Source organism: Oncorhynchus mykiss, chromosome 18 (assembly GCF_013265735.2).
Source record: "Oncorhynchus mykiss isolate Arlee chromosome 18, USDA_OmykA_1.1, whole genome shotgun sequence".
Lineage (NCBI taxonomy): Eukaryota > Metazoa > Chordata > Actinopteri > Salmoniformes > Salmonidae > Oncorhynchus > Oncorhynchus mykiss.
Genome location: NC_048582.1, coordinates 5,697,889 through 5,715,901, shown reverse-complemented (window position 1 = coordinate 5,715,901; position 18,013 = coordinate 5,697,889). Strand labels below are relative to the sequence as shown.

The 18,013-nt window shown below is 39.9% G+C and overlaps 2 protein-coding genes and 1 long non-coding RNA gene across 10 annotated transcripts in view; all 3 read right to left on the bottom strand.

Moving 5' to 3' along the window:
* Nucleotides 1-18,013, bottom strand: part of LOC110510710 (zinc finger protein 883-like) — a 586,683-nt gene that overhangs the window by 23,710 nt on the left and 544,960 nt on the right. For 4 of the 6 annotated variants that reach the window (XM_036951168.1, XM_036951165.1, XM_036951173.1 and 1 more), the window contains exon 5: nucleotides 2,415-2,663. In XM_036951168.1, the coding sequence (XP_036807063.1) occupies nucleotides 2,415-2,663 (249 nt within the window). Of the gene's footprint in view, nucleotides 1-535; nucleotides 1,645-2,414; nucleotides 2,664-18,013 lie in introns of those variants that run through there. The other 2 variants (XM_036951167.1, XM_036951166.1) reach the window with 2 other exon arrangements.
* LOC110519537 lies at nucleotides 7,436-11,151 on the bottom strand. Of its 2 annotated transcripts, none has more exons than XR_005037313.1 (3): nucleotides 10,896-11,149; nucleotides 9,703-9,951; nucleotides 7,436-7,500 (listed from the first exon to the last, which is right to left on the bottom strand). It is a non-coding gene; the product is annotated as an uncharacterized LOC110519537 (long non-coding RNA). The 2 variants fall into 2 exon arrangements; XR_005037314.1 differs by having other exon boundaries at nucleotides 7,437-7,476; nucleotides 10,896-11,151.
* The window catches only part of LOC110513970 (gastrula zinc finger protein XlCGF17.1-like), a 241,069-nt gene continuing 235,987 nt past the window's right edge, over nucleotides 12,932-18,013 (bottom strand). The window contains exons 2-3 of one of the 2 annotated variants that reach the window (XM_036951191.1): nucleotides 17,137-17,349; nucleotides 12,932-14,510 (exon numbers count right to left, since the gene is read on the bottom strand). In XM_036951191.1, coding sequence (XP_036807086.1) covers nucleotides 13,678-14,510; nucleotides 17,137-17,239 — 936 coding nt within the window. In that variant the 5' untranslated portion in view covers nucleotides 17,240-17,349 and the 3' untranslated portion in view covers nucleotides 12,932-13,677. The remainder of the gene's footprint in view (nucleotides 14,511-17,136; nucleotides 17,350-18,013) is intronic. The other variant, XM_036951190.1, reaches the window with a different exon arrangement.

The following is an 18,013-nucleotide window of genomic DNA, read 5'->3' as shown; positions in this document are numbered from 1 at the left end:
GGCCCATGTGGACTCCAATGCTTCCCACAATTGTGTCAAGTTGGCTGCGAATGGATCTACTCCGAATAGCTCGTTCCATCTCCTCCCACAGATGAACAAAGAAGTAATGTTCTTGGAACCATTCCTGGACAAACCTTGTGGCATAAGATATTATCCTGCTGAAAAAATCTATTTGCAGATGGATACACTGCTGCCATGAAGGGATGCACCTGATTGGCAATGATGTTTAGATATCCTGTGGCATTCAAACATTACTCAACTTTTATCAAGGGGCCCAATGTGTGCCCTGAAAACACACCCCGCACCTTCACACCACCACACTGCCACATGGCGTGGATGCATGCAGTGGTGTAAAGTACTTATAGTTCTTTAAATACTTTTTACTTAAGTAGTTTTGGGGTTCTGTACTTTACTATTTATATTTTTGACAACTTTTACTTTTATTTCACTAAATTCCTAGAGTAAATAAATAAATAATACTTTTAACTCCATACATTTTCCATGACACTCAACTTCATTTTTTTATGATTAGCAGGACAGAAAATGGTCCAATTCATGCACTTATCAAGATTACTTTTGATACTAAGGTATATTTACAACCAAATACCATTATACTTTTACTTGAGTTACTCGTGCCAAATTAAGAGCAGAAGTAAGGCTTCTCTCCGGTGTCTGTTCTCTGATGACCTTTTAGCTCAGCTTTTTAAAATCATTTTCTACAGTCAGATCAGTGGTAAGGCTTCTCTCATTTATGTTTACCTTGGTGTCTTTTTAAGTGGCACATTTGAGAGAAACTCTTTCCACAGTCAGAGCAAGAGTAAGGCTTCTCACCTGTGTGTGTTCTCTGATGAACCTTTAGCTCAGCTGATGTTGTGAAGCATTTTACACAGTCAGAGCAGGAGTAAGGCTTCATTCCTGTATGTATACGTTCATGTGTTTTTAAGTTGCACAGTAGAGAGATACTCTTTCCACAGTCAGAGCAGGAGTAAGGCTTCTCGCCTGTGTGTGTTCTCTGATGGACTTTTAGCTCAGTTGATGTTGTGAAGCATTTGACACAGTCAGAGCAGGCGTAAGGCTTCACTCCTGTATGTATACGTTCATGTGTTTTTAAGTTGCCCAGTTGAGAGAAAATCTTCCCACAGTCAGAGCAGGAATAAGGCTTCACTCCTGTATGAATAAGTTCATGTGCTTTTAAAAAACCCTGTCGAGAGAAACTCTTTCCACAGTCAGAGCAGGAGTAAGGCTTCTCTCCAGTGTGCACTCTCTGATGAAGTTTTAGCTCAGCTGATGTTGTGTAGCATTTAACACAGTCAGAGCAGGAGTAAGGCTTCACTCCTGTATGTATATGTTCATGTCTTTTTAAGTGGCCCAGTCGAGAGAAAATCTTTCCACAGTCAGGGCAGGAGTAAGGCTTTTCTCCAGTGTGCACTCTCTGATGAACTGTCAGATTCCCTGATGTTGTGAATCTCTTCCCACAGTCAGTACAGGAATACGGATTCTCTCCTGTGTGTATTTTTAGGTGTATTTTTAGCTTTGATAGAATTGGGAAAATCTCCTCACAATGTGGGCAGTGGTGAGACCTCTTAGCTCTGTGATCTTCCTGCTGTTTCTCTCTGGATGTAGAGAATGTCTCAACGTGGTCTCCTGTGTGAAGAACATCAGAAGAACCAGTCAGTTGGTGTGATATACATGTCAATCAAATCGATATTATGAAGCCCTTTTTACATCATCAGATGTCAAAGTGCTTTACAGAAACCCAGCCTAAAATCCCCAAAGAGCAAGCAATGCAGATGTAGAAGAAAAACTCCCTTGAAAGCAGAAGAAAGAAAGGTAGAGAGGAACCAGGCCCAGAGTGGTTGCCAGTCCTCTTATGTCTGTACCGGGTGACATTATTCATATCAGTAGGCTGTACAATACAGGGGAATTAAACTATTCTAAAAGTGGGTAAGAGTTGAAAGCTAAAAAGGGGCTTGTCATCCTCCACTCACTATAACAAGGGTTAGTAACTACACAGACTCATTTCATATCATCCTCCACTCACTATCACAAGGGTTAGTAACTACACAGACTCATTTCATATCATCCTCCACTCACTATCACAAGGGTTAGTAACTACACAGACTAATTTCATATCATCCTCTACTAACTATCACAAGGGTTAGTAACTACACAGACTCACTTCATAGAACTTTAAAACACTGACAGTTTGTCTACTTCACTTCTTTAGTCTACACTCTGATCACTCCAGATAGACCAGTTAATAAAACTAATGCTGACAAAACTGGTGTCAAACCATGCAAGTCTCAGTAGCATGAAATAACATCTACCTTCTCATTGAAACAGTTCTAAAGCAACTTTTCCTGCACAGTGAGAAGTGGGAATGAACAACAAACTTAGATAGAACCTGTTCTTACCATGAGAAACAGATTCCCCAATCTTCTCCTCCTCTTCTTCATCTTTAATGTTGACATTCAGCTCCAGTGTTTGACTGCAGTCTTCCAGCTTCACTGATGCCATCTCTGGATCCTGCAGTGCAAACTGGGCTCCACTGTCACAATCAGGACCCAGTGACTGTAGGTTTGGACTCCGTGTGGAAGGAGAGAGGCAGGCTGGGCTTGTCCTCACTGTTGATGTTACTGGCCTCAGACTTAATTCTAGTCGTCCTGTAGTAACAACGAGTAACAGAAAAAAAGTTATTGTCTTGACAGTTCAGGCACTTTCTTTACTCTCAAAAATATATATTATATTTCTTTTGGTTCAATTATCTAATTCAGTACTTGACTTGGACTGAAATAGATACCGGTACTGTTTATATTTAGGTTCAATAGCTTCACAACACCGTTGAGCTAATATTCTATAAGAGGAACATGAGCTCAAACACTAGACCTTTGAGGTGGCGGTAATCAGACATGTCCAATCTCCTGTCCATCTCATTTCAAAAGAGGAAGTAGGTAACAAAACATTAATTCATTCAAATTGGACAAAGTACACGCTTTAAATTTGGTCTACACAACGTAAATTAACTTAACCTATAGTAGATTTCCCAAATGCATGAATGACTCAAAAACCATTTAGTACAAGGTTGCAGTTTGTTTTAAGCAGCATTATGTACTATTTTCCTGAATAACTGTCTTCACATTAAAAACCAATCGTATTTCCCATTCACACCATAATTTACAGCTAAATATAGAAACTGAACGTGTCTGAATACTACTACACATGATAATCATTACATTCAGCTTCAAAACTGTAGTGTGACCGTGAAATTGTTTCTGCACCAGCACAGAAGTCTGTTGACGCAGATAGAATGGGTGCCACCATGGTACCAGCTTGTGAATTTCACACAAAACCAATAACTTGCTAACCAAACTCAGAAATCTCAAATAGATTTTTTATTAAATGACCTTGAAGAAGTTATGTACATCCATTCAGACAAACCTTGTTTCTAGCTGTGTGACTTAAAACAGTTTCACGTTCACTTGGTTTGACGCAAAAATAACAAACCATTACCAAACGTGATAATACCTTAACGGATGTTACCTAGCGTGGTATGACATGTTCTTTTGATATTAGAAAGTTTATACACGCTTTTACATACCTGTCGTAATAGACAGAAACGGACACAAAAGGTTATCTTCTTGAATGCACTGATCTGCCGCTTTCTTTATACTGAAGAATGGTGTGTGCTTGCCTGGAACTTCCTGTTCCCCCACTACCACAGTGCAGCCTCAGATAAAACAATAGGGTAGTGAGAGGAAGCCCACTGGCCGGCAGTGGGAGAAGATGGATCTATGAAACATCTGATCTTAATACAGTTCTGTTCCCAAAACTAAAATCTGTTATGAACAGAGTGGACTAAGATTTGTAGACTTCACACTTTGCAAAAGTTTTAAATAATCACGTTATTTAGAAGGAACGCTGAGGTGAATTGAGTTATTGCACACAAGCTCTTCACAGAGTCGTTCCCTAACAGAAATATGCAGGATTTGCGCTAGAATGCGCCAATAGGAGCTCGGGCTTGGCACTGCCCACTATGACTTATCTGTTCTCATTGGAAACGACCAGCTGTGGTCTATCTTGATTTAGTTATAAAAAATCTTTGTTGCAACCGTCCATATATTCAGGGATCCTTAGGATGGCCCTACCCAATAATATGAAAAGGTTGGTGCTTCATTTGAGCCGGATCCAACCGCACCTCTCGGTTTTGTAGTCTTTCGTTCCGGGAACCCGTTTGACAGGATCAGGTAACCTACCTTTAAATATCCTAGCTGTGGATTGTGTGTAGCCAAATCACAAGGCATGACTACTGTCGGGAAGGTCTAACTTTCACAAAATGTGAAAGTTAGACCAATTTCTCTTCTGAAATCCGACTCAAGAATTAGTGCTAAAGCCTTAGCCAGGAGATTGGATAGACTGCTCCCATATCTAATACACCAAGACCAAAATGTCTTTGTGAAAAACCATCAAGGTTTTCACAATGTGAGGAGAGTACTAAACATAGTGCACATGTGAAGGGTCCCCTGATACTGCCAGACTCTCACTTGATGCAGAAAAGGCATTCCATAGAGTTGAGTGGTCTTATTTCAGAGATTTGGGAACTACTTCTGTAAAATGCCACTAACATTGCCACTAACAACTTGATTTCACAACATTTAAAGATTTTTCGGGGGCACGAGACAAGGATGTCCTGACAGTCCAGGACTCTTCCTTTTAGCTATAGAACCCTCTGCCATTGCAGTAAGGGCCCAACCGTCAATTAGTGGAATTAAAACAGATTTTGAACAAAGAGTGGACCTGTATGCTGATGATATCCTCTTATTCCTAACAGATCTAAAGAACTCTTCCCTCTCCAATTTAATTAATAACTTGTCCGTTTTTTGGGTTTAAAGTTAATCAAACCAAATCTACCATCCTTTTCCTCAACAAACAAGATACTGAATCCAGTTGTACAGCATCTATTTGTGAATACAGAACAAGGTTTCACATATCTTGGTATTAAAAATCACACCAGAAATTAGCTCGAGCTCAGCAAATTATGAACCCATGGTAACGAATGCAACATAATCCATCAACAGATGGACATCATTGCTTGTATCTATTATTGGTAGAATAAATATCATTAAGACTCATATTCTGCCCAAATTCCTTCGTCTATTTCAATCAATTCCTCTAGCTGCACCAAAATAAAATAGTATTTCTGTAATTGTTGATTGTCCTAATTGGAACTAATGAATATGTGTACATTTTTTTTAAACAATGAATGATGAGGCCACTGTGTTCTTGGGGACCTTCAACACTTCAAGGGGCTCCCGAGTGGCGCAGCGGTCGAAGGCACTGCATCTCAGAGCTAGAGGCATCACTACAGACACTGGTTCGATTCCAGGCTGTAACTCAACTGGCTGTGATCGGGAGTCCCATAGGGCGGCGCACAATTGACCCAGCATCGCCCGGGTTAGGCAGTCAGTGAATAATAACAATGTGTTCTTAACCGACTTGCCTAGTTAAATAAAAGACAAATAAACACTGCAGTAATGTTTTGGTTCCCTCCCCCAGATCGGTCCCTCACCCAGATCGGTGCCTCCCCTAGATCGGTCCCTCCCCCAGATCGGTGCCTCCCCCAGATCGGTCCCTCCCCCAGATCGGTCCCTCCCCTAGATCGGTCCCTCAACATAATCCTTTCATGGAGCTCTACGGACAAATGTGTCTGAATAATTGTACACATGTAGAAAACCCATAATCATAACATTTAGCATCAAAACAGCAGTAAAAAGGGCTCTCTGCTGCACCAGAGACGCAAACAGACTGGGCACCGCCATTTTACCAGCTTGTGAATTTTTCCTTTCATGGAGCTCTATGGACAATTCCTTCGACCTCATGGCTTGGTTTTTACTCTGACATGCACTGTCAACTGTGGGACCTTATATAGACAGGTGTGTGCTTTTCCAAATCATGTCCAATCAATTGAATTTACCACAGGTTGACAACAACAAAGTTGTAGAAACATATCTAATGGAAACAGGATGCACCTGAGCTTAATGTCGAGTCTCATAGCAAAGGGTCTGAATACTTATGTAAATAAGGTATTTCAGTTTGGGTTTTTTAAGTATAAAATTTGAAAAAAATTCTAAAAACCTGTTTGCTTTGTCATTATGGGGTATTGTGTGTAGATTGATGAGTGTTAAATTTGATATAAAAATATAATCTTAGAATAAGGCTGTAATGTAACAAAACGTGGAGAAGTCAAAGGGTCTAAATACTTCCTGAATGGGAGAGGGGATACCTAGTCAGTTGTCAAGGGGTCTAAATACTTCCTGAATGGGAGAGGGGATACCTAGTCAGTTGTCAAGGGGTCTAAATACTTCCTGAATGGGAGAGGGGATACCTAGTCAGTTGTCAAGAGGTCTAAATACTTCCTGAATGGGAGAGGGGATACCTAGTCAGTTGTCAAGGGGTCTAAATACTTCCTGAATGGGAGAGGGGATACCTAGTCAGTTGTCAAGAGGTCTAAATACTTGCTGAATGGGAGAGGGGATACCTAGTCAGTTGTCAAGGGGTCTAAATACTTCCTGAATGGGAGAGGGGATACCTAGTCAGTTGTCAAGGGGTCTGAATACTTTCTGAATGGGAGAGGGGATACCTAGTCAGTTGTCAAGAGGTCTAAATACTTTCTGAATGGGAGAGGGGATACCTAGTCAGTTGTCAAAGGGTCTGAATACTTTCTGAATGAGAGAGGGGATACCTAGTCAGCTGTACAACTGAATGGGAGAGGGGATACCTAGTCAGTTGTCAAGGGGTCTGAAAACTTTCTGAATGGGAGAGGGGATACCTAGTCAGTTGTACAACTGAATGCATTAAACTGAAATGTGTCTTTCACATTTAACCCAACCACTGTGAATCAGAGGTGCAGGGGGCTGCCAGAATCAACAATCACATCTCTGGCGCCAAGGGAACAGTGGGTTAACTGCTTTGCTCAGGAGCAGAACGACCAATTTTTACCTTGTCATTCGATCCAGCAGCCTTTAATTGACTGGCCAACTCTCTAACCACTAGGCTACCTGTACGTATTCATGTAAGAAGGCTGTGCAATACAAAAGGAGAATAAAAAACTATTAAAGTATCTCATAAGTCAATAATATTATGAGCTAAATCATCAACTCAACATCACAAGGGTTATTAGTAACTACACACCCATTCTACTGCAACTTATCATGCACAGTGGGAAGTTGGAACGAACAACAAATTTAGTTAGTTAGAATCTGCTCTTACCACGATTAACAGATTTGCCAATCTTTTCCTCCTCTTCTTCATCTTTAATGTTGACATTCAGCTCCAGTGTTTGACTGCAGTCTTCCAGCTTCACTGATGCCATCTCTGGATCCTGCAGTGCAAACTGGCCACCACTGTCACAATCAGGACCCAGTGACTGTAGGTTTCTACTCAGTGTGGAAGGAGAGAGGCAGGCTGGGTTTGTCCTCACTGTTGATGTTACCGGCCTCATACCTGAGTCGGAAAGTAGTAGAAGAGAAATGGACACAAACATTATTGTCTTATGTTCTGGCACTTTCTTCATTCTCTAAAAATATATTATTTTTTCTTGTTCAATTATCTAATTCAGTGCTCGACTTGGACTGAAATAGTTGCCGATAAACATTTTGGGTGCCGGTACTGTTTATATTTAGGTACAGGAGCTCCACAATATGGTGGAGACAATATTTAACCTATAGTAGAAAAATGCATAAATGCCTCAAAAAACATTTAGTACAAGGTTACAGTTTGTTTTAGGCAGCACTACGTGTTATTTTCCTTAACCTTTTATTCACTGTTTTACATCAAAAACCATTTGTATTTCCTGTTCACACCACAGTAACATTTATAGATGAAGACAGAAACAACTGAATGTGTCTGAATGTTATGACACATGTAGAAAACAGATAATTATTACATTTGGTTTCAAAACAGTAGTGCAACTGTAAAAATGTCTCTCTGCTGCAACTTCACTGCCTGCACTGAAGTCCGTTGACGCAGACCGACTGGGCGCTGCCATTTTACCAGCTCGTGAATTTTTCCTTTTTTTATTTTTTTTATTTTTTATTTCACCTTTATTTAACCAGGTAGGCCAGTTGAGAACAAGTTCTCATTTACAACTGCGACCTGGCCAAGATAAGGCATAGCAGTGTGAACAGACAACACAGAGTTACACATGGAGTAAACAATTAACAAGTCAATAACACAGTAGAAAAAAGGGGAGTCTATATATACATTGTGTGCAAAAATGCATGAGAAGGTAGGCAAATAATTACAATTACTTTCATGGAGCTCTATGGACAATTCCTTCAACCTCATGGTTTGGTTTTTACTCTGACATGCACTGTCAAACGTGGGACATTATATAGACAGGTGTGTGCCTTTCCAAATCATGTCCAATCAACTAAATTTACCACAGGTTGACAACAATCAAGTTGTAGAAATATCTCAAGGATTATCAATGGAAAAAGATGCACCTGAGCTCAATGTCGAGTCTCCTAGCAAAGAGTCTGAATACTTATGTAAATAAGTTTTCTGTTTTAAATATTTTATAAATGTCATTATGGTGTATTGTGGGTAGATTGATGAGAAACATTTATTTAATCAATTTTAGAAAAAGTCTGTAACGTAAAACATGTGGGAAAAGTCATGGGGTCTAAATACATTGTGAATTCACTGTATGTATTCATATCAGTAGTCTGGTACTGTATGTATTCATATCAGTAGTCTGGTACTGTATGTATTCATATCAGTAGGCTGGTAGTGTATGTATTCATATCAGTAGGCTGGTACTGTATGTATTCATATCAGTAGGCTGGTACTGTATGTATTCATATCAGTAGTCTGGTAGTGTATGTATTCATATCAGTAGTCTGGTACTGTATGTATTCATATCAGTAGTCTGGTACTGTATGTATTCATATCAGTAGTCTGGTACTGTATGTATTCATATCAGTAGTCTGGTACTGTATGTATTCATATCAGTAGTCTGGTACTGTGTGTATTCATATCAGTAGTCTGGTACTGTGTGTATTCATATCAGTAGGCTGGTACTGTATGTATTCATATGAGTAGGCTGGTACTGTATGTATTCATATCAGTAGTCTGGTAGTGTATGTATTCATATCAGTAGTCTGGTACTGTATGTATTCATATCAGTAGTCTGGTAGTGTATGTATTCATATCAGTAGTCTGGTACTGTATGTATTCATATCAGTAGTCTGGTACAGTATGTATTCATATCAGTAGGCTGTGCAATACAAAAGGGGAATAAAACTATTCTAAAAGTATCTCATAAATCATGAAAATGATGAGCTATATCATCCTCCACTCAAGGGTTAGTAACTACACAGACTCACTTCATAGAACTTTAAAACACTGGCAGTTTGTCTACTTCACCTCTTAGGCTACTCTCTGATCACTCCAGATAGACCAGTGAATAAAACAAATGCTGACAATACTGGTGTCAAACGATGCAAGTGTCAGTAGCATGAAATAACATCTACATCATCATGAAACAGTTCTACTGCAACTTTTCATGCACAGTGGGAAGTTGTAATGAACAACAAACTTAGTTAGATGAAACCTGCCCTTACCATAAAAGGCCAACTTCTGCAAGTCTCCACCCCACTGCTCTATGCCAGTAAACAAACTTGGATAGACAGAACCTGCTCTTACCATGACTAACAGATTCCCCAATCTTCTCCTCCTCTTCTTCATCTTTAATGTCAACATTCAGCTCCATTGTTGGACTGCAGTCTTCCAGCTTCACTGATGCCATCTCTGGATCCTGCAGTGCAAACTGGGCTCGTCTGTCACAATCAGGACCCAGTGACTGTAGGTTTGGACTCAGTGTGGAAGGAGAGAGGCAGGCTGGGTTTGTCCTCACTGTTGATGTTACCGGCCTCAGACTCAATCTGAGTCGGCCTGTAGTAATAAAGAGAAAAATACTAAAGTTATTGTCTTCTCAGTTCTGGCACTTTCTTTACTCTCAAAAAATACTATTTAAATTCAAGTGCAGGAGTACCACAATACTGTTGAGCTAATATTCTATAAGAGGAATTTGTGCTCAAACAATATACATTTGAGGTGCCGGTACTCAGCTCCTGTCCAAGTCACGCACTGATCTCATTTCAATAGATCTGGTAGCTCAGCAGTGACAACAAAACATGAATTCCTTCACATTAGACAACGTTTACGCTTTAAATCAGGCTACACAATTAAGCGCACTTAATCTATGGTAGATTTCCCGAATTCACATAAATGACTCAAAAACCATTTAGTACAAGGATGCAGTATGTTTTAGGCAGCACTATGTACTATTTTCCTGAATAACCTGGTCTTCCCTGTATTATTTAAATCAAAAAAACAATAGTATTTCCGTTCACACCATAGTAATATGTATAGACAGCGATAACTTAAATAGTCTGAATATTAGTACACATGTAGAAAACTGATAATCATTACATTAAACTTTAAAACAGTAGTGTAACCGTGAAATGGTCTCTCTGCTGCAGCCACACTGCCTGGACTGAAGTCTGTTGACGCAAACCGAGTGGCGCCGCCATCTTACCAGTTCGTGAATTTTACACAAAACTAATAAATTGTAAAACGAATTCAGACATCTCAAGTAAATATATTCTTTGTGAAATTACATTGAGAAAACGATGTACATCCACTCAGACAAACACAAAAGGCTCTAACTATGTAACTTGTAAAATAGTTAACATTATCACGTTCTTCACTCGGCTTGACACAAAAATAACACATCACACCTTTACCCAACGTGATAATACCTTAACGGATGTATTACCTAAAATGGTACGACATATTCTTTCGATATTAGAACGTTTAAACGTGCTATTACATACCTGTAGTAATAAATAGAAAAGGACAATAATGTTATCTTCTTGACTGCACCGTTCTGGCGCTTTCTTTACACTGAATAATGGTGCGCTTTTGTCCGGAACTTCCTGTTCCCCCACTAACACCGTCCGTGCATTCCGGGATCCTTGGGATGACCCAACCCCATCACATGAGAAGGGGTCGCTGCCTCCTCCGGGACACATCTATTTTGCATAGAGTTGATTGTGGCCTGTGGAATGTTGTCCCATCCCAGCTAGCACAGTGGATCTGGGCCGATTTACTTAACTAGGCAAATCGGTTGAGAACAAAATGCTTATTTACAAGGACGGCCTACCCCGGACGACACTGGGCCAATTGTGCCCGGCCCTATGGGACTCTCAATCACATCCGGATTTGATACAGCCAGGATTCAAACCCGGGACTGTAGTGATGCCTCTTGCAGACCGCTGCATCCGTGTGTGTGTGTTAACTATTTAACTGTGCTAAAATGCTTAACAGGCCGCTAACATTGTAAATATCGGTATCGTTCTTTTGGCAAGGAAAATATTGGATATCGTATTGGCCAAAAATGCCATATCGGTGCATCCCTAGTACAAAATATTTGAAACACCTTCCTAATATTGAGTTGCACCCCCCTTTGCCCTCAGAACAGCCTCAAATCGTCGGGGCATAGACTGTCCAAGGTGTTGTGTGCGTTCCAAAGGGATGCTGGTCCATGTCGACTCCAATGCTTCCCACAATTGTGTCAAGTTGGCTGCGAATGGATCTACTCCGAATAGCTCGTTCCATCTCCTCCCACAGATGGACAAAGAAGTAATGTTATTGGAACCATTCCTGGACAAACCTTGTGGCATAAGACGTTATCCTGCTGAAATAATCTGATTGCAGATGGATACACTGCTGCCATGAAGGGATGCACCTGATTGGCAATGATGTTTAGATATCCTGTGGCAAATTCCTAAAGTAAATAATGCACTTTTTACTCCAAACATTTTCCCTGACACACAAAAGTATTCTTTACATTTTTTTCTGATTAGCATAACAGAAAATGGTCCAATTCACGCACTTATCAAGATATCATCCCTGGTCATCCCTACTGCCTCTGATCTGGCAGACTCACTAAACACAAATGCTTTGCTTGTAAATGGTGTTAGTCTGCCCCTGGTTATCCGTAATATAAAAAATAAAAGACAATTGTGCCGTCTGGTTTGCTTAACTTCTTCAGGATTGTACACTTAAAAAAAAAAATAATTTTCGCCTAAAAATACATACCCAAATCTAACTGTTTGTAGCTCAGCACCTGAAGCAAGGATATGCATATTCTTGACACCATTTGAAGTTTGTGGAAATGTGAAATTAATGTAGGAGAATAACACATTAGATCTGGTCAAATATAATACAAAAAAAAACGGTGTTTTTCTTTTTCGTCTTTGAAATGCAAGAGAAAGGCCATATAGCCAGCAGCATACCACCCTGCATCCCACTGCTGGCTTGCTTCTGAAGCTAAGCAGGGTTGGTCCTGGTCAGTCCCTGGATGGGAGACCAGATGCTGCTGGAAGTGGTGTTGGAGGGCCAATAGGAGGCACTCTTTCCTCTGGTCTAAAATAATATCCCAATGCCCCAGGGCAGTGACACTGCCCTGTGTTGGGTGCTGTCTTTCGGATGGGACTTTAAAACAGGTGTCCTGACTCTCTGAAGTCATTAAAGATCCCATGGCACTTAGGGGTGTTAACCCCGGTGTCCTGGCTCAATTCCCAATCTGGCCCTCAAACCATCATGGTCACCTAATAATCCCCAGCTTACAATTGGCTCATTCATCCCCTGTAACTATTCCCCATGTTGTTGCTGTAAATGAGAATGTGTTCTCAGTCAACTTACCTGGTAAAATCACAGGAAAATACATACTTTCAGAAAGGAGTCTAGGTGTAATTTAGATTTTGACCAGCAGTGTGCAAAGTTTCTGACTGATCCAGTAAAGAATTACATTACTGCACTGCATCAAGTCTGCCAGAAGTTTCCCCAAATGTCCTGAATTGGTCAATTGATACATTTAAGTACAAAACTATAGAGAACATATACAAATGCTATGGTAATAAAACATTTAAGTTTACACACTGACAGGAATTTCATACACGATGGATCATTTGCTTATTCACTAACTTTCACACATCTAGATGGCCAGGCGGGGTAGGTGTGGAGCCAGAGACAACAGGGGTTCAAAATGTGGAACCCAGTTCCTACATTTGAACATTTTAGCAAATTAAACTATGCTACATTTGATCTCTGGGACCCTCAGGATGACAAATCAGAGAAAGATTACTGAATGCAAGTACATTATTGACCTTCAGAGGTGAATGTATTATACCAGTTGCCATGATAACAGTTGTTGTCCACTCTACTCATCAATAGCACGGTATTTTTTTTCAATGAAATAGCTACTGTTAAATTGGACACTGCAGTTAGATTTACAAGAATTTAAGCTTTCTGACGATATAAAGTCATGTCTATGTCCTGGAAAGTTGGCTGTTGTATACGTCATTCTAGTCACATTGGAGCACGTTAGCAACAACCGTCCTGGTTAGAGGACACCCATCGCGTAGAGGTTCATTTAAGCAATTTGAAATTATTCACTTTTGAAACGAAGGTATATTTACAACAGAATACCTTTAGACTTTTACTTGAGTTACTCTTGCCAAATTTAGAGCAGAAGTAAGGCTTCTCTCCGGTGTCTGTTCTCTGATTACCTTTTAGCTCAGCTGTTGTTTTGAAACATTTTCTACAGTCAGATCAGTGGTAAAGCTTCTCTCCTTTATGTTTACCTTGGTGTCTTTTTAAGTGGCACGATTGAGAGAAACTCTTTCCACAGTCAGAGCAGAAGTAAGGCTTCTCGCCTGTGTGTGTTCTCTGATGGACTTTTAGGTCAGTTGATGTTGTGAAGCATTTTACACAGTCAGAGCAGGAGAAAGGCTTCTCTCCTGTGTGTGTTCTGTGGTGGACTTTTTGCTCAGTTGATGTCGTGAAGCATTTTACACAGTCAGAGCAGGAGTAAGGCTTCACCCCTGTATGTATACGTTCATGTCTTTTTAAGTGGCCCAGTTGAGAGAAAATCTTCCCACAGTCAGAGCAGGAATAAGGCTTCACTCCTGTATGTATAAGTTCATGTGCTTTTAAAAAACCCTGTCGAGAGAAACTCTTCCCACAGTCATAGCAGGAGTAAGGCTTCTCTCCAGTGTGCACTCTCTGATGAAGTTTTAGCTCAGATGATGTTGTGTAGCATTTTACACAGTCAGAGCAAGAGTAAGGCTTCACTCCTGTATGTATATGTTCATGTCTTTTTAAGTGGCCCGGACAAGAGAAAATCTTTCCACAGTCAGAGCAGGAGTAAGGCTTCTCTCCAGGGTGCACTCTCTGATGAACTGTCAGAGCCCTTGATGTTGTGAATCTCTTCCCACAGTCAGTACAGGAATACGGATTCTCTCCTGTGTGTATTTTTAGGTGTATTTTTAGCTTTGATAGAATTGGGAAAATCTCCTCACAATGTGGGCAGTGGTGAGACCTCTTAGCTCCATGATCTTCCTGCTGTTTTTCTCTGGATGTAGAGAATGTCTCAACATGGTCTCCTGTGTGAACAACATCAGAAGAACCAGTCAGTTGGTGTGATATACATGTCAATCAAATGTATATTACGTAGCCCTTTTTACATCAGCAAATGTCAAAGTGCATTACAGAAACCCAGTCTAAAATCCCCAAAGAGCAAGCAATGCAGAAAGCAGGGTCCTTGGAAGAAATGTAGAGAGGAAACAGGCTCAAAGGGGTGGCCGGTCCTCTTCTGTCTGTACCGGGTGACATATGTATTTATATCAGTAGGCTGTACAATACAGGGGAATAAAACTATTCTAAAAGTGGGTAAAGAGATGAAAGCTAAAAAGGGGCGTGTCATCCTCCACTCACTATCACAATGGTTAGTAACTACACAGACTCATTTCATAGAACTTTAAAACACTGACAATGTGTCTACTTCACTTCTTTAGTCTACTCTCTGATCACTCCAGATAGACCAGTGAATAAAACAAATGCTGACAATACTGGTGTCAAACCACCAAGTCTCAGTAGCATGAAATAACATCTACCTTCTCATTGAAACAGTTCATCATGAAACAGTTCTACTGCAACTTTTCATACACAGTGGGAAGTTGGAATGAATAACAAACTTTGTTAGATATAACCTGCTCTTACCATGAGGAAGAGATTTCCCAATCTTCTCCTCCTCTTCTTCATCTTTAATGTTGACATTCAGCTTCAGTGTTTGACTGCAGTCTTCCAGCTTCACTGATGCCATCTCTGGATCCTGCAGAGAAAACTGGGCTCCACTGTCACAATCAGGACCCAGTGACTGTAGGTGTCTACTCAGTGTGGAAGGAGAGAGGCAGGCTGGGTTTGTCCTCACTGTTGATGTTACCAGCCTCATACCTGAGTCGGAAAGTAGTAGAAGAGAAATGGACACAAACATTATTGTCATAAGTTCTGGAACTTTCTTCATTCTCTAAAAATATTTTTATTTTTTCTTGTTCAATTATCTAATTCAGTGCTTGACTTGGACTGAAATAGCTGCCGATAAACATTTTGGGTGCCGGTACTGTTTATATTTAGGTACAGGAGCTCCACAATATGGTTGAGACAATACTTAACCTATAGTAGATAAATGCATGAATGACTCAAAAAACATTTAGTACAAGGTTGCAGTACGTTTTATGCTATTTTACTTAACACAGTGAATACAGTGAATACAAGGTTACATCAAAAACCATTTGTATGTCCTGTTCACACCACAGTAACATTTATAGATGAAGACAGAAACAACTGAATGTGTCTGAATGTTATGACACATGTAGAAACTGATAATCATTACATTTGGTTTCAAAACAGCAGTTCAAACCGTAAAATTGTCTCTCTGCTGCATCCACACTGAAGTTTGTTGACGCAGACCGACTGGGCACCGCCATTTTACCAGCTTGTGAATTTCTCCTTTCATGGAGCTCTACGGACAATTCCTTCAACCTCATGGCTTCGTTCTTGCTCTGACATGCACTGTCAAATGTGGGACATTATAGCCTTTCCAAATCATGTCCAATCAATTGAATTTACCACAGGTTGACAACATCTCAAGGATGATCAATGGAAAAAGATGCACCTGAGCTCAATGTTGAGTCTCATAGCAAAGAGTCTGAATACTTATGTAAATAAGATTTCTGTTTTAAATATTTTATAAATGTGAAAACAATTCTGAACCTTTTTTTGCTTTGTCATTATGGCGTATTGTGTGTAGATTGATGAGAAACATTTATTTAATCCATTTTAGAAAAAGTCTGTAACGTAAAAAATGTGGAAAAAGTCATGGGGTCTGAATACTTTGAATTCACTGTATGTATTCATATCAGTAGGCTGGTACTGTACGTATTCATATCAGTAGGCTGGTACTGTATGTATTCATATCAGTAGGCTGGTACTGTATGTATTCATATCAGTAGGCTGGTACTGTATGTATTCATATCAGTAGGTGGGTACTGTATGTATTCATATCAGTAGTCTGGTACTGTATGTATTCATATCAGTAGGCTGGTACTGTATGTATTCATATCAGTAGGTGGGTACTGTATGTATTCATATCAGTAGTCTGGTACTGTACGTATTCATATCAGTAGTCTGGTAGAGTATGTATTCATATCAGTAGGCTGGTACTGTATGTATTCATATCAGTAGGCTGGTACTGTACGTATCCATATCAATAGGCTGGTACTGTATGTATTCATATCAGTAGGCTGTGCAATACAAAAGGGGAATAAAACTATTCTAAAAGTATCTCATAAGTCATGAAAATTATGAGCTATATCATCCTCCACTCAAGGGTTAGTAACTACAGACTCACTTCATAGAACTTTAAAACACTGGCAGTTTGTCCACTCCACTTCTTTAGTCTACTCTCTGATCACTCCAGATAGCCCAGTTAATAAAACAAATGCTGACAATACTGGTGTCAAACCACCAAGTCTCAGTAGCATGAAATAACGTCTACCTTCTCATTGAAAAAGTTCTACTGCAACTTTTCATGCACAGTGGGAAGTTGTAATGAACAACAAACTTAGTTAGATTGAACCTGCTCTTACCATAAAAGGCCAACTTCTGCAAGTCTCCACCCCACTGCTCTATGCCAGTAAACAAACTTGGATAGACAGAACCTGCTCTTACCATGACTAACAGATTCCCCAATCTTCTCCTCCTCTTCTTCATCTTTAATGTCAATATTCAGCTCCAGTGTTTGACTGCAGTCTTCCAGCTTCACTGATGCCATCTATGGATCCTGCAGTGCAAACTGGGCTTCACTGTCACAATCAGGATCCAGTGACTGTAGGTTTGTCCTCACTGTTGAAGTTACCGGCCTCAGACTTGATCTGAGTCGGCCTGTAGTAATAAAGAGAAAAAGCAGTGACAACAAAACATAAATTCCTTCACATTAGACAACGTTTACGCTTTAAATCAGGCTACACAATTAAGCGCACTTAATCTATGGTAGATTTCCTGAATTCACATAAATGCTTAAATGACTCAAAACCATTTAGTACAAGATCACAGTATGTTTTAGGCAGCACTATGTACTATTTTCCTGAATAACCTGGTCTTCACTGTATTATTTAAATTAAAAAACAATAGCATTTCCGTTCACACCATAGTAATATGTATAGACAGCGATAACTTAAATAGTCTGAATATTAGTACACATGTAGAAAACTGATAATCATTACTTTAAACTTTAAAACAGTAGTGCAACCGTGAAATGGTCTCTCTGCTGCAGCCACACTGCCTGGACTGAAGTCTGTTGATGCAGACCGAGTTGGCGCCGCCATTTTACCCGTTCGTGAATTTTACACACACTAATAAATTGTAAAACGAATTCAGACATCTCAAGTAAATATATTCTTTGTGAAATTACATTGAGAAAACGATGTACATCCACTCAGACAAACACCAAAGGCTCTAACTATGTAACTTGTAAAATAGTTAACATTATCACGTTCTTCACTCGGCTTGACACAAAAATAACACATCACACCTTTACCCAACGTGA